Here is a 19008-nt window from a genome sequence, read left to right as displayed (position 1 = left end):
TGTTCAGCCTCTGCAGTATTGGCAAAGCTACACTCATCCTAGCAAATGAAGAGCATTTCATCACATACCATTACAGCTTGCAAATGTTAACAAGGTCTTGTAGAGATGGCATTACTTCCGAGCTTCCAGCCAACCCCTATGGCTGCAGTATTTTTATGATAAATGCACTAAGCCATTAAGTTGTGAAGCCACATACAAAGCAGAGAAGCCAAAAGTTTCCAAATTTCAACTACATTGGTCTCTAATTTTAAGGAAGTCTGTATTAAATTGACTAACTGAATGGATTTTACTGTTCTTGCAGTAATAACAAAGATGTAATAAATGCTGACTTTTCACAATGATAGTTGAAGATCACATGTCAAGTGAGTTCCAACAAACTCAATAAATAGGAATAATCATGTTTTTAACTACCATATGCTTTTAAATACTCAATGGTGTTCCTTCAAACCTAATTCTTAGGTTTAGAGATGTAATAATGTACTTCCAACCTAACGCACATTACAAAATAATCCAAGACAGACAACAGCAAACTTTGAAACTTGACATGCATCTAAATCTTCAAGATTTCTGGTTTTCAACAGAAGTAGCTACATGGACAACTGAAATTAATACCAGAATCAGATTACCTGCACTGTTGGAACTTCTTCAAACGCACGGATAAAATCATCTTCATCGACAGCACCCGCACCGTCTTTGACTGTTGAAGAATAAGAAGCAAATAATAAATTGTTTCAGAGATAGTAGGAACTGCAGATGATCTGAAGATTTCTGATGAAGGGTCTAGGCCTGAAAAGTCAGCCTTCCGGCTGCTCTGATGCTGCTCAGCCTGCTGTGTTCATCCAGCTCTACACATTGTTATAGCAAATAACAAATGATGGTTGAATTTAATCAAAAAAATACTTCTTTGGCCTCTGAAGTTTGGGAAACAGGTTTTCTTGTATAAATACAGATACATCCAAATACAGGCTTTCTATTTTCTACATGAGCAGAAGGAATGTTACTTTGGTCCAATTAGCAATCAAATTTGATTGTTATCTGTGAAAATCATTTCGCATCAAGACAGGGGAGCACAGTAGCTCACTGGTGCCTCAGTGCCAGGGATTCCACCCTCTGGCGACTGTCTGCATGGAGTTTGCACATTGTCCCAGTGTCTGCATTGACTTTCTCCAGGTGCTCCGGTTTCCTCTCGCAGTCCAAAGATGTGCGGATTAGGTAGATTGGCTATGCTGAATTGCCCATAGTGTCCACGGGTGTGTAAATTAGGTGTAACAGACATGGGAAATGCCAGGTTACTGGGAAAGGATAGAGGAATGGATATGGGTGGGATGCTCTTCAAAGGGGCAGTGTGGATTTAGTGGACTGAATGGCCTGTTTCCACACTGTTGGGATTCTATGATTTTCAAACCACACAGAATTAAACCAGACCTGGTGTGGATTGAAGCCTGGGGCTAAACACCGCAGGGCCAGTATCCTTGGTATTGAGCCACGCATTCACCACAAAATTATGAAACTGAAATATGTAAAGTGCAGCTCTGCTACAAATAGAACATTTACTAGATATCAGCTGAGGCCAGAAAGTTTACATGTCAACTTAACCTAAGGCTGTTTTACCACAAAGAATGTTTTTACAACTTTAAATTTCTCCATTACTGAGGATATGATTAACATAATAAGCCAACTAACAGATTTGTACCTCCCACTTTATTTATCTGCAGGGGATTATGAGAGAGTATAAAAACTAACATTTATGGAATAAACTACACTATGTATTTATTTGTCTTAACAATTTAACTCCACAAAACAAAAAACACTTCAGCAGAATTGTTATGCTCCCAGCCAATGTTACCAGCAGACAATTCAGATTTCAGAATGAAATCTGTTCATACCTTGCTTTGACTTGAATTTAACTTGGGAGTTTTTCACTGCAACATAAACAAGGCTGCAGATTTGGTTTTAACTATAAAAAGTTTATTACATAAAAGTATCAAAAATAAAACAAACTAAGCTTTCCACATAATTATTTTGAAAATTTTCCAAAATACACAGCAAAACAATTCCATCTATTCTACAACACTATCACTTACTTTAAAAATAACTGCTTCTTTTCAGTTCTGGACATGTAATCTGTAAAGTCTTGGCTCACACAACTAAAGATCTTAGATCTTCTCAACATTCAATAACCAAGGCATGTTTCTCGCTAAACACTACTAGCATGGAAGCAATCTTCCACCGAGGTAATTTATCTCCATTTTCTCTGAGAATGAACACTAACATTTGACTTCAAATCCCCTTCAAACAAAATCCAAAGCTTTGAAAACTAGATTAAAACACAACTTGCTCATCTGAGACTCTGTTAAGGCAACAACTTAATGTTTTCTCTACAGTTATAAACCACTACAATACTTCAGGAGTCTGAAGTGCAACGAGACTTGGGAGTTCTAGTCCAGGATCCTCTCAAGGTAAACTTGCACATTGAGTCAGTAGTCAGGAAGGCAAATGCAATGCTGGCATTTAATTTGACTGGGCTTGAATATAAAAGCAGGGATGTACTACTGAGCCTCTATAATGCGCTGGTCAGGCCACATTTGGAGTATTGTGTGCCATTTTGGGCCCCTTATCTCAGGAAGGGTGTACTTGCCCTGGCACGGGTTCAGAGGACGGTCACGAGAATGGCCCCAGGAACGGAAAGCTTAACATATGAGGAACGTTTCAGGGCTCAGACTATATTGTTTGGAGTTTAGAAAGATGAGGGGGAATCTAATTGAAACTTACAGAATAGTGAATGGCCTGGACACATTGGATGTTGGGAAGACTTTTCCATTGGTAGGAGAGACTAGGACCGAGGGTACAGCCTTAGAGTAAAGGGAAGGTCTTTTGGAATTAAGAGAGAGAAACTTCTTCAACCAGAGTGGTGAATCTATTGAATTCACTGCCTCAGAAGACTGTGGAGGCAAGGTCATTAAGACCAAGATAAATAGGTTCTTGATCATTAAAGGGATCAAGGGTTATGAGGAGAAAGCGGGAGAATGGGGCTGAGGGACTTATTAGCGCTTTGAATTTCACATTCCCATCTACCCCCAATAACCTCTGATTCCCTTGACTAACAGGGAAGTCTACCTCCGCCTCAAAAATAATTCAGGGACCATTCTCTCACTTTTGGAGGCAGAGTATTTCAATGTCAGTGAAAAAGCATTTCTGTCCGAAGACAGTGACTATTAATTGTTAAAAGCAAGTCCACAACAGGAAACATCTTTTCTATATTCATCTTATAAAAATACCATTGTACCTTCAATAAAGTCATATCTCACCTAAACTCCAGCAGAAACATGCCCAATGTCCAACCGTCCTGCATAAAATAGCCTACTCATCCCAGGTATCAATCTACTAGACCTCTTCTGAAGCAGTGCCTATGCTTTCACATTCTTCCTTTAATAAGGATGCCAAAATGGCAGTGTGTTGAGATGTGGTCTCACCAACAACCTCTCCATGCAGGTAAATCACTTCAAGGTGAGAAATAATTAATCAGGAAAATCTCAAGTTTGATCCTGTTAACAGCTGTACACTAATTTTGCTTAGAACATGGTTCACAAAAATCCTCATTATCTACAAGGGAAAGGGGCACAAATTTATGCAAATAACAGACGATGTGGATTTCACTACCATGCAACTCTTCTAACTGCCACAAACGGTCATGCAATCAGACTGAATGAGTCGACGAGGGAATCACAATTATGCGGATCTATGGACAGCATATCACAAGATATCAAGGAGTGAGTGAAAGTAAAACAATTTTTAAAAAACACATTTCCAAATCTTGATGGAAAAACCACAAATTTTAAAAATCCACCATTTCTGTCTAAACAGCTGCTGACAGTCCAGTGTTATGTTTTTATTCCAGTCAACTATCTGTGGTGTTTTGCTATTTGTTTAATCATTGAGTTAATGTGGTCAAAGCCAGACAAATTGGAAGGTCTGTGATTAAACTTATGAAGCAGTTGACACAAAGATAGGTGAAAGGACGGGCAGTGTTGAGCAAGAGAGGCTGCAAGAAAGGCCCAGATGGGCTAGAAGAATCGGCAAAGAAGTGGCAGACTGAATACAAAAATGGGAAAGTGAGACACTATGCACTTTAGTAGGAAGAAGAAAGGGGTAGGCTATTTTCAAAAATCAGGAAAAAGCTTTGGAAATCTGAAGAATAAAATAACTTGGGAGTCATTGTTAAGGATTCTCTTAAGGTTAAGATGCAGGTTCAGTTGGCAGTTAGGAAGCCAAACGCAATGTTTGTTCATTTCAAGAGGGCAGAATACAACAGCAGAGATGTATTGCTGAGGCTATTTAAGGCTCTAATCAGATCACATTTGAAATATTGTGAGCAGTTTTGGGCCCCACATCTAAAGGAGGAGGAACTGGTGTTGAAGTGACTCCACAGGAGGTCTACAAGAGTGTGATGTTGGGCTTGACATATGAGGAGCAGTTGAGGACTCTGGGTCTGTAGTTGATGGAGTTTAGACGGATGGGGGTGGGGATCTAGTTGAAACTTTCAGGATACTGACAGGCCTGGATAGACTAGGACCTGAGTGCACAGCCTCAGAGTGAAGGAACTATCATTCAGAACCGCGATAAGCAGGACTTTTTTCCCCACCAGGGTGTGGTTAATCTGTGAAACTAGTTACTGTAGGCGGCTATGGAGGCCAAACCACTGAGTATATTTAAAGGCACAGATAGATAGGTTCCTAACTGGTAAAAGGTTATGGAGAGAAGGTAAGAGAATGGGGTTGAGAAACAGATCAGCCATCAATGGTAAAGCAGGCTCAATGAGCTCAATAGCCGAAATCAGCTCCTGTATCCTATGATCTTGTGCTTTTAAACAGTTCAGTTCCCCAACTATCATTGTGGAGACTTAAAGGGCTCCTAACCCTCTTCAATTCTCAATAAAACACCCAGAACTTCTAAGCATACACCAAAAACCACAACATCTTATGATTATTGCCAAAAGTATCTTGACGTTCCCACGAAATTCACACAAGCAATTTGAACTTCATCATCTAAATCAGAAACATCAGTGCTGTATGGAAAAGTTAAACACAGTTTAACAACTCAGTGGGGACAGAAAAAACACTAAGTCATTGTCTGCCTGTTGCAATGGCTCAGTTAACTGAAACACTACTATGCAAAGAAATGCTAGAGATACTTCACTAGCCACAAGTGACAACATCTCTAAAATTTGTTCATCACAGCACTGTATACGAAATGTTGGTTGGAATACACATTATCCAGAGTACTTTAATTTTCGAGATCAAGAAAACCAATTGGGGCTACATACATTACAGGCTTTTATGTATGTTTATACGTACAATTAATCTGTAATTTCAAGTCACTGAGTATATTTACAGGAATTTACAGTTACTTACAGGAATAAAGAATTATAGAATACACCATCCCAAGCTCTACTTTCTATGATAATCAGAACTGAATGAAAACAAAAAGGAAAAGAAATGCACAAAAGCAGCACAACAACGAAGGCCAAAGAGGAATACAGAAAGTGCATGGAGGAACTCAAGGAAGCATTTACAGCACAGAAGCGATATGAGAAAATGCTGTCACTACAACTGGAAGAATCACAAAATATTCTACAGGTACATCAAAGGGGAAAGAGAACAATAAGGGACCAAGGAGGCAATCAGTGCACAAAGCCAGAGAGCACTGGTAGTGTTAAATGAATGCTTCACATCTGTCTTTACTTAGGAGAAGGAAGATCCAAGTACAGAATTCAAGTACATAAACTTTTGACATCCTCGGGTAGATTGATACAAAGAGCAAAAAGGTACTGGAGGTTTTGACAGATCCAAAAGTAGACAAATCTCCAGGTTCAGATGAGTTGTATCGCAGATTGTTATGGGAGACAAAGGAGAGTATTACATAAGCCTTGACTCAAATTTTTACATCAGCTTTGGTCACAGGGAAGGTGCCAGATCAGAGGACAAATAATGCCGTGCAAGATGAGTGATTGTGACAGGCCAGAGAACTGCAGACCAATACGATTCCAACAATGATAGGGAAACTATTACAGAAAATAGAGAATGAGAAAATTAATCGCCATTTAACAACACCAAGTTTGATCAAAATGAGTCAGCAATGTCTCAGATTGAGGTCATACCTAACAAATCTAATGGAATTTTTCAAGGAGGTGACTAAGTGGTTGGGTGAGGATAGGGCAGTTAATATAGTTCATATGGATTTCAGTAAGAACTTTGACAAGGACCCACATGGGAATCTGATAAAGAATTGGATCCAAAACTGACTGAGTCATAGGAGACAGAGGGTGGTGATAAGAGGGTGTTTGTAACTGGAGCCCAGCGTGCAATAGTGCACCAGAGGGGCCAACACCACATTCTTTACTTCACTGTGTGCAAGCTTACTTATTGCAAGAGCAATAAGTACTTGGCTGGGGTGGGTGACAATGAAGAGGATGTGGTTACATTACAGGAGGGTATAAACAAATTGATCAGGTGGGCAGATCAGTGACAGATGAAATTTAACACAAATAAATGTGAGGTGCATTTTGGAAAGAAGAACAAGACAAGGGAGTACTCAATGAATGGCAAGAAACTGGGAAGCTCAAAGAGGAGACATCTTGAGGCACTTGTTTGGATTTCTGAAGATGGGAGGACAAGGTAACACAGAAGTTAAGCAGCCATACAGGATGCCCAACTGTGTCATTTAGAGGGGATCTGAGGAAAGGGTCTTCCCCAAGAGGGTAGTCTGGGTGCACTGGGAGGGTAGTTGAGGTAGAAAGCCACACAATTTTTAAATAGTACTTAGGATGAGCACTTGAAGAGCCATAATTTTCAAGGCTGTAGGACTAGTGGAGGCACTGGTATACTTTAGGCAGCACTGACACGATGGGCCTAAGGGTCCCTTCTGCACTGAATGATTCAGTTATCCTCAATTTTCTGATGGCAGTTTTAAAAGCAAGATCGGCATCTGAAGTTGAACAGTACAGGTGTTACCGATTTATAAACATCCAACTTACAAATGATTGTACAGAATGGAACCCATGTACAACCTGGGGATTGCCTGAATTTACAAATTTGACTATTGTCAGTGATTGGTGCCTTGAACACTTGCACTTCTTCAGAAATCAAAGTATATATGACACTGAATAAAAACCAGTGATTATTACTGCTTCCAGACTACAACATCTCAATGCATCATCGCCTTTCTAAAAAGGTAGAAATTGCAACATAAAGTGACAAAATGTCAACCATACCCAGAATTTCCACTCTCTTTTAAAGGGACATATTTCTTTGGGGAGAAGAGGAAGCAGGATAAACATTGCGTATCAGGATTCAAATAAAAGTACGAAATACTTTCTGCTACCCTACAAATTCTGCATAAAAGAAATGTGAAGGTTTAGATTAGTTTTTGACCCCACTAACACTACTGACTACAAGTTCTTGATGTTTAAGAATACCATTTACAACATTTTATTGCATATCTGGATAACGAAAGAGTAAGTGATTACAAGTAGGGGAACATGTTTAATAAATGCTTTTAAAACCGTCTGCATGCATTAACTTTCATACGGGCCAACTGGGAGGAATGCCCATTGCTACGTTCTAATTTATTTTTATGTTTAAAGAAGTGGAAGCTATGCAAAAAGATTAAACCATCTGAAGTATAAAATGTTATATCAGTTATAGTTACCTGTGCCAGTCCTCAAGCCAACTGCAGACGATCCTGGTCTACGACTGGTACCAACTGTACGCCGTGAACTTGGAGCTTTTGAAGACGTGGAGCTAGCAGAAGATGGCCTATTTCCATCCATCGAATCATCTTCATCAAAATTCTTATCTAGATTAGAATAAAAAATTTTTAAAAAAAGAAAATTTCCTCAGAAGCATTCCAAAATATGCTTCAGAATAAAGCCTTAATCTATCTTTAGCTGCCAATTAGAGGAGCCAGTTTCAACATTACACATCACTGCTCTATTATCTGGTGACCCCTGTTTCTTTTCAAAATGACATCAGAAACGCCCCTCAGAAGACTGCAAATTTCTGAGCTTTTGTCCATTATATGTTCTACTCTCTTTACTACATTACATTTAGAGCATATTAGTTCACGCACACCTATGCTAAATTAAACTATCACTTACAAGCACACATTTTTTTGCAGATTAGTCTTCTCATCATCCCTCCTTTCAGAAATCGCAGTCACCACCTTTCCTTCAACAAATTCTATTTGCAATCAATCCAGACAACGATCAATCATGCTCTCACGTGCTAGGAGACTAAGCACACATTGTTCATTGAGTATTGAGCATTAAAACAAATACTCATGATATGGTGGAGTGTATCTGCCAGAGTCTAAACAGAATAAATGAAGATGCCCAAGTCTAATGGTGGAAAAGGTACTGTAACTCAGTTTCAAAGTCTTTAATGACAAAGGCACTATCAAAAAAGGGAAGTAATTGGCAATCCCTATTGCTATTAAAACCCACTGCAAGAGTCTGCCTCAAGCATCTCACGGGAGGCGTTAGCCGGACGGCTCGAACAGCTGTCATCAATTTCCTTTGACAAATAAAATGTCTGCTTCATTATCTATTCCAGACTCTCTTGGCCTCAATATTAAACAGCTGCATGTTCAAAGGCAATATTAGTGCTTTTACTGGTATATTATGTCAGATGGTCTTTTTGGGAAGCTGCTCATGAATAAAGCGCAAATACTGTTTCTTAATATATGTTTGACCTGACACCCTTTTCATAAGCTGCAGTAGAGATCTAAACATCAATATGATGAATGAACAATACACAAGATACCTTTTCAATCTGATATCAAGTTTACATGATAAAAATAGAGACACGTGCACAGAAGCATTTATTTTATACAAGACTTTAAAAGCAAGTAGTGATAATTTAATAAAAGATATACTTCAATAACACAGGAAGAAATAATTCCCCCGATAGCAAGAGAAAAAAATGCATCACAAGGCTCAGTTACCCAGCAACACTTGTTTCAGAAGCTTGGAAGAGGCTTATGGGTTTAATAATGGTGATTTTTTTTAAAAAAAGTAGCAGAGGACTTTTTTGCAACACCCTAAAATACAGGTTTCACTCGTTTTGCTGTATCTCCAAATTTGCAGATGACACTAAGCTGGGTGGCAGTGTGCACTGTGAGGAGGATGCCAAGAGCCTGCAGGGTGGCTGAGTGGGCAAATGTGATATGTGGATAAATGTGGAGGTTAACCATTTTCGCAGCCAAAATAAGAAGGCATGTTATTATCCGATTGGTGGCAGTTTAGGAAAAGGTAAGGGGCAACAAGACTTGGGTGTTATAGTAGAACAGTCACTGAATGTTGGCATGTAGGTGCAGCAGGTAGTGAGGAAAGCCAATATCATGCTCTACTTCATAGGAACAGGGTGCGAGTATCAGTGTAAGGATGCCCTGTCACACCTGTACAGGGCCTAGTTGAGGCCACGCTCTGAGTACTGTGCGCAGTTTTGGTCTCCTTGTTTCAGGAAGGATATTCTTGCTACTGAGGGAATCCAGCAAAGATTCACCAGACTGATTCGTGGAATGGCAGGTCTGACATGAAGACAGACTGGATTGACTGGGTTTGTATTCACAGGAATTTAGATTAACTGGGGGGTGGGGGGTAATCTCAAACATAAAATCCTGATGGGACTGGTCAGGCCACATGCGGGAAGAATGTTCCCAATGCTGGAGAAGTCGAGAAGTGGGGGCCACAGTCCAAGATTAAGGGGTAAGCCATTCAGGCCTGAAACGAGGAAGAATTTCTTCACTCAGAGTTGCAAACCTGTGGAATTCTCTCTGACAGGAAGTTGTTGAGGCCAGTTCACTAAATGTATTCAAGAGGGAGCTGGACGTGGCCCTTGCAGCTAAAAGGGTCCAAGGAGCATGGGGAGAGGATGGAAATGGAATATTGAGTTTGCATGATCAACCATGATCATATTGGATGGTGGCGCAGGCTCAAAAGGGCTGACTGCCTACTCCTGCACCTATTTTTCTATGTTTCTATATCAGCACAGTTAACAACAAAGCCAAAAAAAACTTGAAAAACTACATGTGCTGATGAAAGACAATTCTACCCACCAAATGCAGTCACTCAAATCATTCTATCAATTCTCCAGCTACTTGGACTTCTTAATAGAAAAACTACATCAAATATGAACTTAACTGCAAGGAAATCAAGAGCCACTCAATCTAACAATAAAGCAGCAGTGGAGTTGTTGTTGAAAACACGAGGATATGATAGGAACTCGGCCACGATTTTTATACTGTTACAGCTACATACTGTATCATGTGTAATCTTTTATACAATTTTCCACCTTTTCAAATGTCATACCTACATCCGATACAAATTGGAATCAGTGTCCGAGTGGGGGCAAGTTTAAAAGAGATCCCAATCAGAAACAATAACCATGGTCAGAATGTTTGGATTTGATGGGTCCATCTGTGACATCACCAGTCGGCTAAGCGAGAGATGATCAGTATCCAAGCTGACGCATAGAGAGTGACCTCATGGGCAACCAATGAGAAGGTTTTTGTAGTAATAGTCATGCACTCAGGTTGAGGAGTGGGAGATGTGGAGGACAGAAACCAGGAAGAAATAAGCAAGCGAGTCAGATTTTATTTCGGGTACTGACTTCAGATATTTCACCAAAAGAACTACAGTAATAATCCATGAACTTGCATATTGCAGAAGACACTGTAGCTTTAAAAGTAAATCATTACTTATAACTACTTAAAATTGAACTTTTATTTCATGATTTTATAATCTTAAGCTTCTGACCAGAAAAATAAAGGTATTACACTCTCAAGAAATAGACTGCCTGAACAAAATTTGTTCTGTCTGCTGACAGAAAGCTCCACAATTGCAACTGAATCACCTCAAAAGAATTTCCTTTCTGCCAATTCAATTCACAATTCAGCTAATGAATCCATTTTACATTTGATTAAAAAGGAAAACAAATATAAAAAGTACGTGAAAGAAATTGAAGATTACAAAAGTAAATCATTACACAAACATAGAACATAGAACAATACAGCGCAGAACAGGCACTTCAGCCCTCGATGTTGCGCCAACCTGTGAACTAATCTAAGCCCATTCCCTGACACTATCCCATCATCACCATACTTATGCTTATCCAAGGCCTGTTTAAAAGCCCCTAATGTGGCTGAGTTAACTACATTGGCAGGCAGGGCGCTCCATGCCCTTACCACTCTCTGAGTAAAGAACCTGCCTCTGACATCTGTCTTAAATCTATCACCCCTCAATTTGTAGCTCTGCCCCCTTGTACAAGCTGAAGTCATCATCCTCGGAAAGAGACTCTCGCTGTCCACCCTATCTAATCCTCTGATCATCTTGAATATCTCTATTAAATCCCCTCTTAGCCTCCTTCTCTCCAATGAGAACAGACCCAAGTCCCTCAGCCTTTCTTCAGAGGGCCTGCGCTCCAAACCAGGCAACATCCTGGTGAAGTTCCCCTCCAAACCCCTCCCTATGCTGACTTGGAAATATATTGGCAACACTGACAACGGATACACAAAACAAACAGACCAGTTTTGAACACAGTAAAAATGTATCCAGGTGTGTGTGCACATGCACGTATGTCAGTTGGGGCGGGGGTGGGAGTGGGTGGAAGCTGAATGGTGGTAAACCTCAAACTGAATATGCTCATATTGGAGCTATTCCTTCATTAACCTTTCACTTATACATGCTTATATTAAAAAAAAACTAGGAGAATCCCCTTTTCCAATGTTTTTCACAATCCCACGTTGCTTTTCGTATTTGCTTTGAGTCTTGGTTCCGATACCTCTGTATTCTGCATGGCTCTCAACTGTGTTTATTACTTGACATTTGTCACAGCACAGCTTTTCTTCTTTAAAGTTAATTTCTAACTGCTTTGTCATCCAGGGAAGTCTGGATTTGTTTCCTAGGCCTCGAGGTAATAACATTCAATGGGGTCAGAGGCATCTCTTCTTCAGTAGTAACCTCCTATTCAGCTATTATTTTTCCCCCCCCCACTAATCTTCGACTAATTTTTACAGTCCAGTTCTGTTTTTGCCCCAATGAAGTCAGTTCTCCATCAGTTGATTACTCGCTGTCAGGACAGACTGCCTTTAATTTGCACCATCATCCTAAACCTTCCAATACAATGATGATTATCCCATAAATGTTTCCCCACTGTCACATGATCCACTTGACCCAGCCCATTCTAAATAGTCTCCTCTATATTGGAAAATCAACACAAACCTAACAATAAAAATTACAATCACCTGATTGCAAGTTACAAGAAAAGAAATTTCTGATGAAGGATCTAGGCCCGAAATGTCAGCTTTTGTGCTCCGGAGATGCTGCTTGGCCTGCTGTGTTCATCCAGTCCCACACTTTGTTATCTTGGATTCTCCAGCATCTGCAGTTCCCATTATCTCTGTCAGAGACTAACCACTTTTGCCCCAGGGTATCAATGCAGGAGGCTCTCTGGGGAGAGCACTTGATCCAAACAGCTTCAGCTGCATTATCAACAACCTCCATTCATCCCTAAAACTCAGATACAAACCGGGTATCCTGGAATGAATCCAGTCCCACTTGCCAGCATTTGGCCCATATCCCTCTAAACTCCAGATACCTTTTAAATGTCATAATTGTACCAGCCTCCACCACTTCCTCTGGCAGCCCATTCCAGGCACGCTGCACCCTCTGCACTAAAGTTGTTCTTGTGTCCTTTATAAATTCTTCCCTTCTCACCTTAAGTCAATGTCCTCTAGCTTTGGACTCCCCTTCCATAGGAAAAAGACCTTGGCTATTCACTCCATACATAGTCCTCAGGGTTTTATAAACCTCTATAAAGGTAACCTAATACTCCAGGGAAAATAGCCCCAGTCTATTCAATCTCCTGGCTACAGCTCAAACTCTCCAAAACTGGCAACATCCTCATAAATCTTTTCTGCACCCTTTTCAGTATAACATCTTTCCTACAATAGGTAGAGCAGAACTGAACACAACATTCCGAAAGTTGTCACAACATTCTCTGTAAGGAAGAAGCTATTTGGCCCAGGTCAGGTATAAAAGTTAAGGGCTTCATAGTTTAACTTTTTAAAAAGTCAGGAGACTAAAACAAACACGTGTCAAGAAGATATGCTCAAAAACATATCAGTTTTGGAACTTAAACATATACAGGAGGCCACGTGTGTTGGTTTCTATGGTTATTTGGAGTATGAATTGGCTTTAAGTATCAACAGTTATTATGGAGTCACACATGGATCTTCTAAACAAAGATATGATAGACTGGAGAAGTCTTAGTTGCATCATTGGAATGAAAGTTAATCCCTATAAGATGACATGATTTGTACCAAACAGACACACAAATTGCTTTCCTGGTGCCATCTCATCTGGATATGGATCTGGGGAAGGGGGTTAACTAAGAGGAACAAGCTCTAATATGCCACATGTTAGGCTAGTCGAACACATGATGTTGGAGCAAGTGTATTAGGATGGAAAGAGGATTGGCTAACTAATAAAATAACAGAGTTTGGGATGGGGTGGGGGGGGCATTTTCAAAAGTGGACTACCACAGGGATCAGTGCAGAGGCCACAATTATTCACAGTATATACAAATGGCTTGGATGAGGAAAGTGATGTACTCTAACTAAAGAAGTGACACAAACATAGTGGGAAGGAAAATGATTATGATGACAGAACAGACTTGTCAGGCTGAATGGCTTACGCCCTCTCCTATAGCTTCTGGTCTTAATAAAAGATTGGCCTTATAACATGCTCGAATTGCAAAAAAGAGTGTGTGTATCAGGGAAAGTTAGGAAGTAATATCATTCAGAGAACCATTTCTTTGAAGAAACCCCCAAGCAGAAATTGGACATACACTATCTACCCAGCCAAACCAAAACTGACCATGGTATGTACATGCGCAGAGTCAGCATCTCACAGTCAATTGCAAATCTAATTGTGCAATGTCTGAATCAAATCAATATTCAAAAGAATTTCTAATCATCATCTTCTCAGTTGCGGTTGGGAAAGGGATATTAAAGGACAATATTTTGATAGTTGAGTGTACAGAAAGGAGGAGGAGGTGACAGCACCCCAGCCAACTGAGAACTGGTGTTCTATTGTACAGTGGCTATGTCCACTACTTGATTAAGTGTCATTCTTGTTGTATTTGTTTTTATAGCTCAATAAATTGGAAAACTTTGTCTAAACACACTTGCACCTTGAGTGGTCTCATAATTAGTGTGTTATAATTAATGTCTGATTGAATTTAGGAATACTACAATGCCACTCTGACAAAAAGATAATGAGTGCAGCAAACTTTGTGCAACCTCAAAATATTCTTTGCATAACATTCCCACCCAAGCTGGTTGGGAAGTTACAATAATGAATCATATGGCAATGCAACTGACAGCCAGATACGCAGTGCCAAAATTTCTTGGACAGACATTTCCTTCTAGGTGCATACTTTCCAAGTATCTGTCAAACACTGTTTGCTAACCAAAATGTTTTTATTTGCAGAGATAATGGGAACTGCAGATGCTGGAGAATTCCAAGATAATAAAATGTGAGGCTGGATGAACACAGCAGGCCAAGCAGCATCTCAGGAGCACAAAAGCTGACGTTTCAGGCCTAGACCCTTCATCAGAGAGGGGGATGGGGAGAGGGAACTGGAATAAATAGGGAGAGAGGGGGAGGCAGACCGAAGATGGAGAGTAAAGAAGATAGGTGGAGAGAGTGTAGGTGGGGAGGTAGGGAGGGGATAGGTCAGTCCAGGGAAGACGGACAGGTCAAGGAGGTGGGATGAGGTTAGTAGGTAGCTGGGGGTGCGGCTTGGGGTGGGAGGGAGGGATGGGTGAGAGGAAGAACCGGTTAGGAGGGCAGAGACAGGTTGGACTGGTTTTGGGATGCAGTGGTTGGGGGGGGGGGGGGAAGAGCTGGGCTGGTTGTGTGGTGCAGTGGGGGGAGGGGACGAACTGGGCTGGTTTAGGGATGCAGTAGGAGAAGGGGAGATTTTCCTGGTCGACCCATCGTCTCTACCCGCACGGCCCGTTTCTATCTTCTTCCCAAAATCCACAAACCTGCCTGCCCTGGTCGACCCATCGTCTCAGCCTGCTCCTGCCCCACCGAACTCATCTCCACCTATCTGGACTCTATTTTCTCCCCTTTGGTCCAGGAACTCCCCACCTACGTCCGTGACACCACCCACGCCCTCCACCTCCTCCAGGACTTCCAATTCCCTGGCCCCCCAACACCTCATATTCACCATGGACGTCCAGTCCCTATACACCTGCATTCCGCATGCAGATGGCCTCAAGGCCCTCCGCTTCTTCCTGTCCCGCAGGCCCGACCAGTCCCCCTCCACCGACACTCTCATCCGCCTAGCTGAACTCGTCCTCACACTCAACCACTTCTCTTTTGACTCCTCCCACTTCCTACAGACTAAGGGGGTGGCCATGGGCACCCGCATGGGCCCCAGCTATGCCTGCCTCTTTGTAGGTTACGTGGAACAGTCCCTCTTCCGCACCTACACAGGTCCCAAACCCCACCTCTTCCTCCGGGACATTCAGGACTGTATCGGCGCCGCCTCTTGCTCCCCAGAGGAGCTCGAACAGTTCATCCACTTCACCAACACCTTCCACCCCAACCTTCAGTTCACCTGGGCCATCTCCAGCACATCCCTCACCTTCCCGGACCTCTCAGTCTCCATCACAGGCAACCAGCTTGTAACTGATGTCCATTTCAAGCCCACCGACTCCCACAGCTACCTGGAATACACCTCCTCCCACCCACCCTCCTGCAAAAATTCCATCCCCTATTCCCAATTCCTCCGCCTCTGCCGGATCTGCTCCCACGATAAGACATTCCACTCCCGCACATCCCAGATGTCCAAGTTCTTCAAGGACCGCAACTTTCCCCCCCACAGTGATCGAGAATGCCCTTGACCGCGTCTCCTGTATTTCCCGCAACACATCCCTCACACCCCGCCCCCACCACAACCGCCCCAAGAGGATCCCCCTCGTTCTCACACACCACCCTACCAACCTCCGGATACAACACATTATCCTCCGACACTTCCGCCATTTACAATCCGACCCCACCACCCAAGACATTTTTCCATCCCCTCCCCTGTCAGCTTTCCGGAGAGACCACTCTCTCAGTGACTCCCTTGTTCGCTCCACACTGCCCTCCAACCCCACCACACCCGGCACCTTCCCCTGCAACCGCAGGAAATGCTACACTTGCCCCCACACCACCTCCCTCACCCCCATCCCAGGCCCCAAGATGACATTCCACATTAAGCAGAGGTTCACCTGCACATCTGCCAATGTGGTATACTGCATCCACTGTACCCGGTGCGGCTTCCTCTACATTGGGGAAACCAAGCGGAGGCTTGGGGACCGCTTTGCAGAACACCTCCGCTCAGTCCGCAACAAACAACTGCACCTCCCAGTCGCAAACCATTTCCACTCCCCCTCCCATTCTCTAGATGACATGTCCATCATGGGCCTCCTGCACTGCCACAATGATGCCACCCGAAGGTTGCAGGAACAGCAACTCATATTCCGCCTGGGAACCCTGCAGCCATATGGTATCAATGTGGACTTCACCAGTTTCAAAATCTCCCCTTCTCCTACTGCATCCCTAAACCAGCCCAGTTCGTCCCCTCCCCCCACTGCACCACACAACCAGCCTAGCTCTTCCCCCCCCACCCACTGCATCCCAAAACCAGTCCAACCTGTCTCTGCCTCCCTAACCGGTTCTTCCTCTCACCCATCCCTCCCTCCCTCCCACCCCAAGCCGCACCCCCAGCTACCTACTAACCTCATCCCACCTCCTTGACCTGTCCGTCTTCCCTGGACTGACCTATCCCCTCCCTACCTCCCCACCTACACTCTCTCCACCTATCTTCTTTTCTCTCCATCTTCGGTCCGCCTCCCCCTCTCTCCCTATTTATTCCAGTTCCCTCTCCCCATCCCCCTCTCTGATGAAGGGTCTAGGCCCGAAACGTCAGCTTTTGTGCTCCTGAGATGCTGCTTGGCCTGCTGTGTTCATCCAGCCTCACATTTTATTGTTTTTATTTGCAGTCCATTTTTTATTCAAGCCCAAGTCATTCATCAGACTTCATATTCTCTCTATTACAAAAACCACCAAAACCCACATTGGCCTCACTCCAGAATACTTGCCACTGAGGCTCTCATACAAAGCCATATCACCACCAGACCCAACCAACTCAACACTGTCCCACCATCTTAACTTCAGCTCCTTCAAAACTGCTTCTCGTATTCAATACAGCACCAAGCTACATACAAACAGCTCCATCTTTTCTGATCTGCATTTGCCGTAAATTCCTCATGCTGTCAATACAGAATTTTTAACTTAGGTTTTAAATTCTCTTCATGGCTCCCATCATCTCCTTAATCAGTCCCTGCACACACAGCACTTCTCTCAAGTATAATATTTTGTGCAACCATTCTATTCTGTCACTACCAGCTAGAAATGTTTCCATTTATTTAAACTTTAAGCTCTGGGATTCCTCGCCTCACTTTATTCTCTGCCGATTCATCTTCCCTTTAAAACATCCTTCAAATCCTATTTCTTACCATGAGCTTTTGGTGAAATTTTGTACTGCAGCCTGCTTTGGCTCAACCATTGACTTCTGATTCTAAATAAAATTTTGGGACATTTTTCTGTATTCAAATAGGGCAGCAGGGTTCAGTTGCGTGGATTTTTTAAGAAGTATATCAAAACTATAAGCAGTGCAGGTTAGCAACGATGCTGGTTGTTACAAAAAATGAAAGCTGACAGACCATGTGAACATCAACTTGCACTGAGAAATCATGCAAGTAAGGAAAAGTGATAGTGCGATTAACTTACATAGCATTCTGAATAAAATTAATGAGTTTACAGTTTAAATAGAAGCAAATGAGTTTGATTTATCGGCAGATAATGAGACATTGTTATAGGAGATCAGAAGTGGGAGATCAATTCCCACTGTAATTCAGTATTTTGAACAGGTAGAAAGGAAAAGGAGGTGCTGCAGCTTTGTTACTAAAGGAAGAGATCAGTGCTGTAAATTGATAATATTGTGGTACTGGAGATCAAGAATATACTAGTCTCAGTGGAAAGGAACAAAACAAAAGCACGAGGGCAAGAAATCCCTAGTGGAAGTAATTCACAGATCTCCGAAACAACAGTTCCACCAGACAATAAACCTGGAAACACTGTAGCTTGTAAGAAAGGTATAACAACAATCACAGGTGGTTTAAATATGCATACAAACTGGATTAATCGAATAGGCAACAGCAGCCTCAAGTGAGAGGTTACAGTATTAGAGATTGTTGCTTGGAGCAATATGTTTGGGAACCAATAATGGGAGCAGGCTATTTTGGATTTAAGATAGCGTAATGAGACAGGATTAATCGATGACCTCTTACGGAGAATGCTTCAGGGGAGAGTGGTCATAGTATGCTGGAATTTCAACTTCAGTTTGAACATGAGAAACTGTAGCCTACACTAGTATTCTGATATTAAATAGAGGTAATTAGATAGGGACAAAAGACAGGTTTAGCCTGAATGGACTGGGCAGAAAGACTAAAGAGATATAACAGTTGAACAGCAGTAGATATTTAAGGAAATATTCAATCCCTCCCAATAAATATATTCCAGAAAGAAAGCGAGATTGTAACAGCCGGAAGAAAAAGATCCATGGTTAAACAAAACACAAGGACAAAACTAAGGCATATCATTTTGTAAGGGTCAGTGATGGGTTGGAGGATTGGGAAACTTAAAGACCAAAGGGTTACTAAAAAGTAATAAACAAAATAAAAAAGGGTTAACTGTAGAAAGTAGACAAGCATAAAACAGAAGAATAGCAAAACATGTATGAAAAAGAAGACTATTGCTAAAATGAATATTAGTCCCTCAGAGCACGAGATTGCAGAGTTGACAGTGGGGAACAAAGAAATCGCAGACATTAG

At 42.0% G+C, this 19008-nt stretch overlaps 1 protein-coding gene across 1 annotated transcript in view; it reads right to left on the bottom strand.

Moving 5' to 3' along the window:
• The window catches only part of clasp1a (cytoplasmic linker associated protein 1a), a 287369-nt gene that overhangs the window by 144971 nt on the left and 123390 nt on the right, over positions 1-19008 (bottom strand). The window contains exons 9-10 of the mRNA XM_059647511.1: positions 7708-7854; positions 627-697 (exon numbers count right to left, since the gene is read on the bottom strand). Of these exons, the coding sequence (XP_059503494.1) occupies positions 627-697; positions 7708-7854 (218 nt within the window). The remainder of the gene's footprint in view (positions 1-626; positions 698-7707; positions 7855-19008) is intronic.

Source organism: Stegostoma tigrinum, chromosome 7, assembly GCF_030684315.1.
Source record: "Stegostoma tigrinum isolate sSteTig4 chromosome 7, sSteTig4.hap1, whole genome shotgun sequence".
In the NCBI taxonomy this organism is placed as follows: domain Eukaryota; kingdom Metazoa; phylum Chordata; class Chondrichthyes; order Orectolobiformes; family Stegostomatidae; genus Stegostoma; species Stegostoma tigrinum.
The sequence above is the reverse complement of the archived record's forward strand: the minus strand, read 5'-3'. Positions and strand labels throughout refer to the sequence as shown.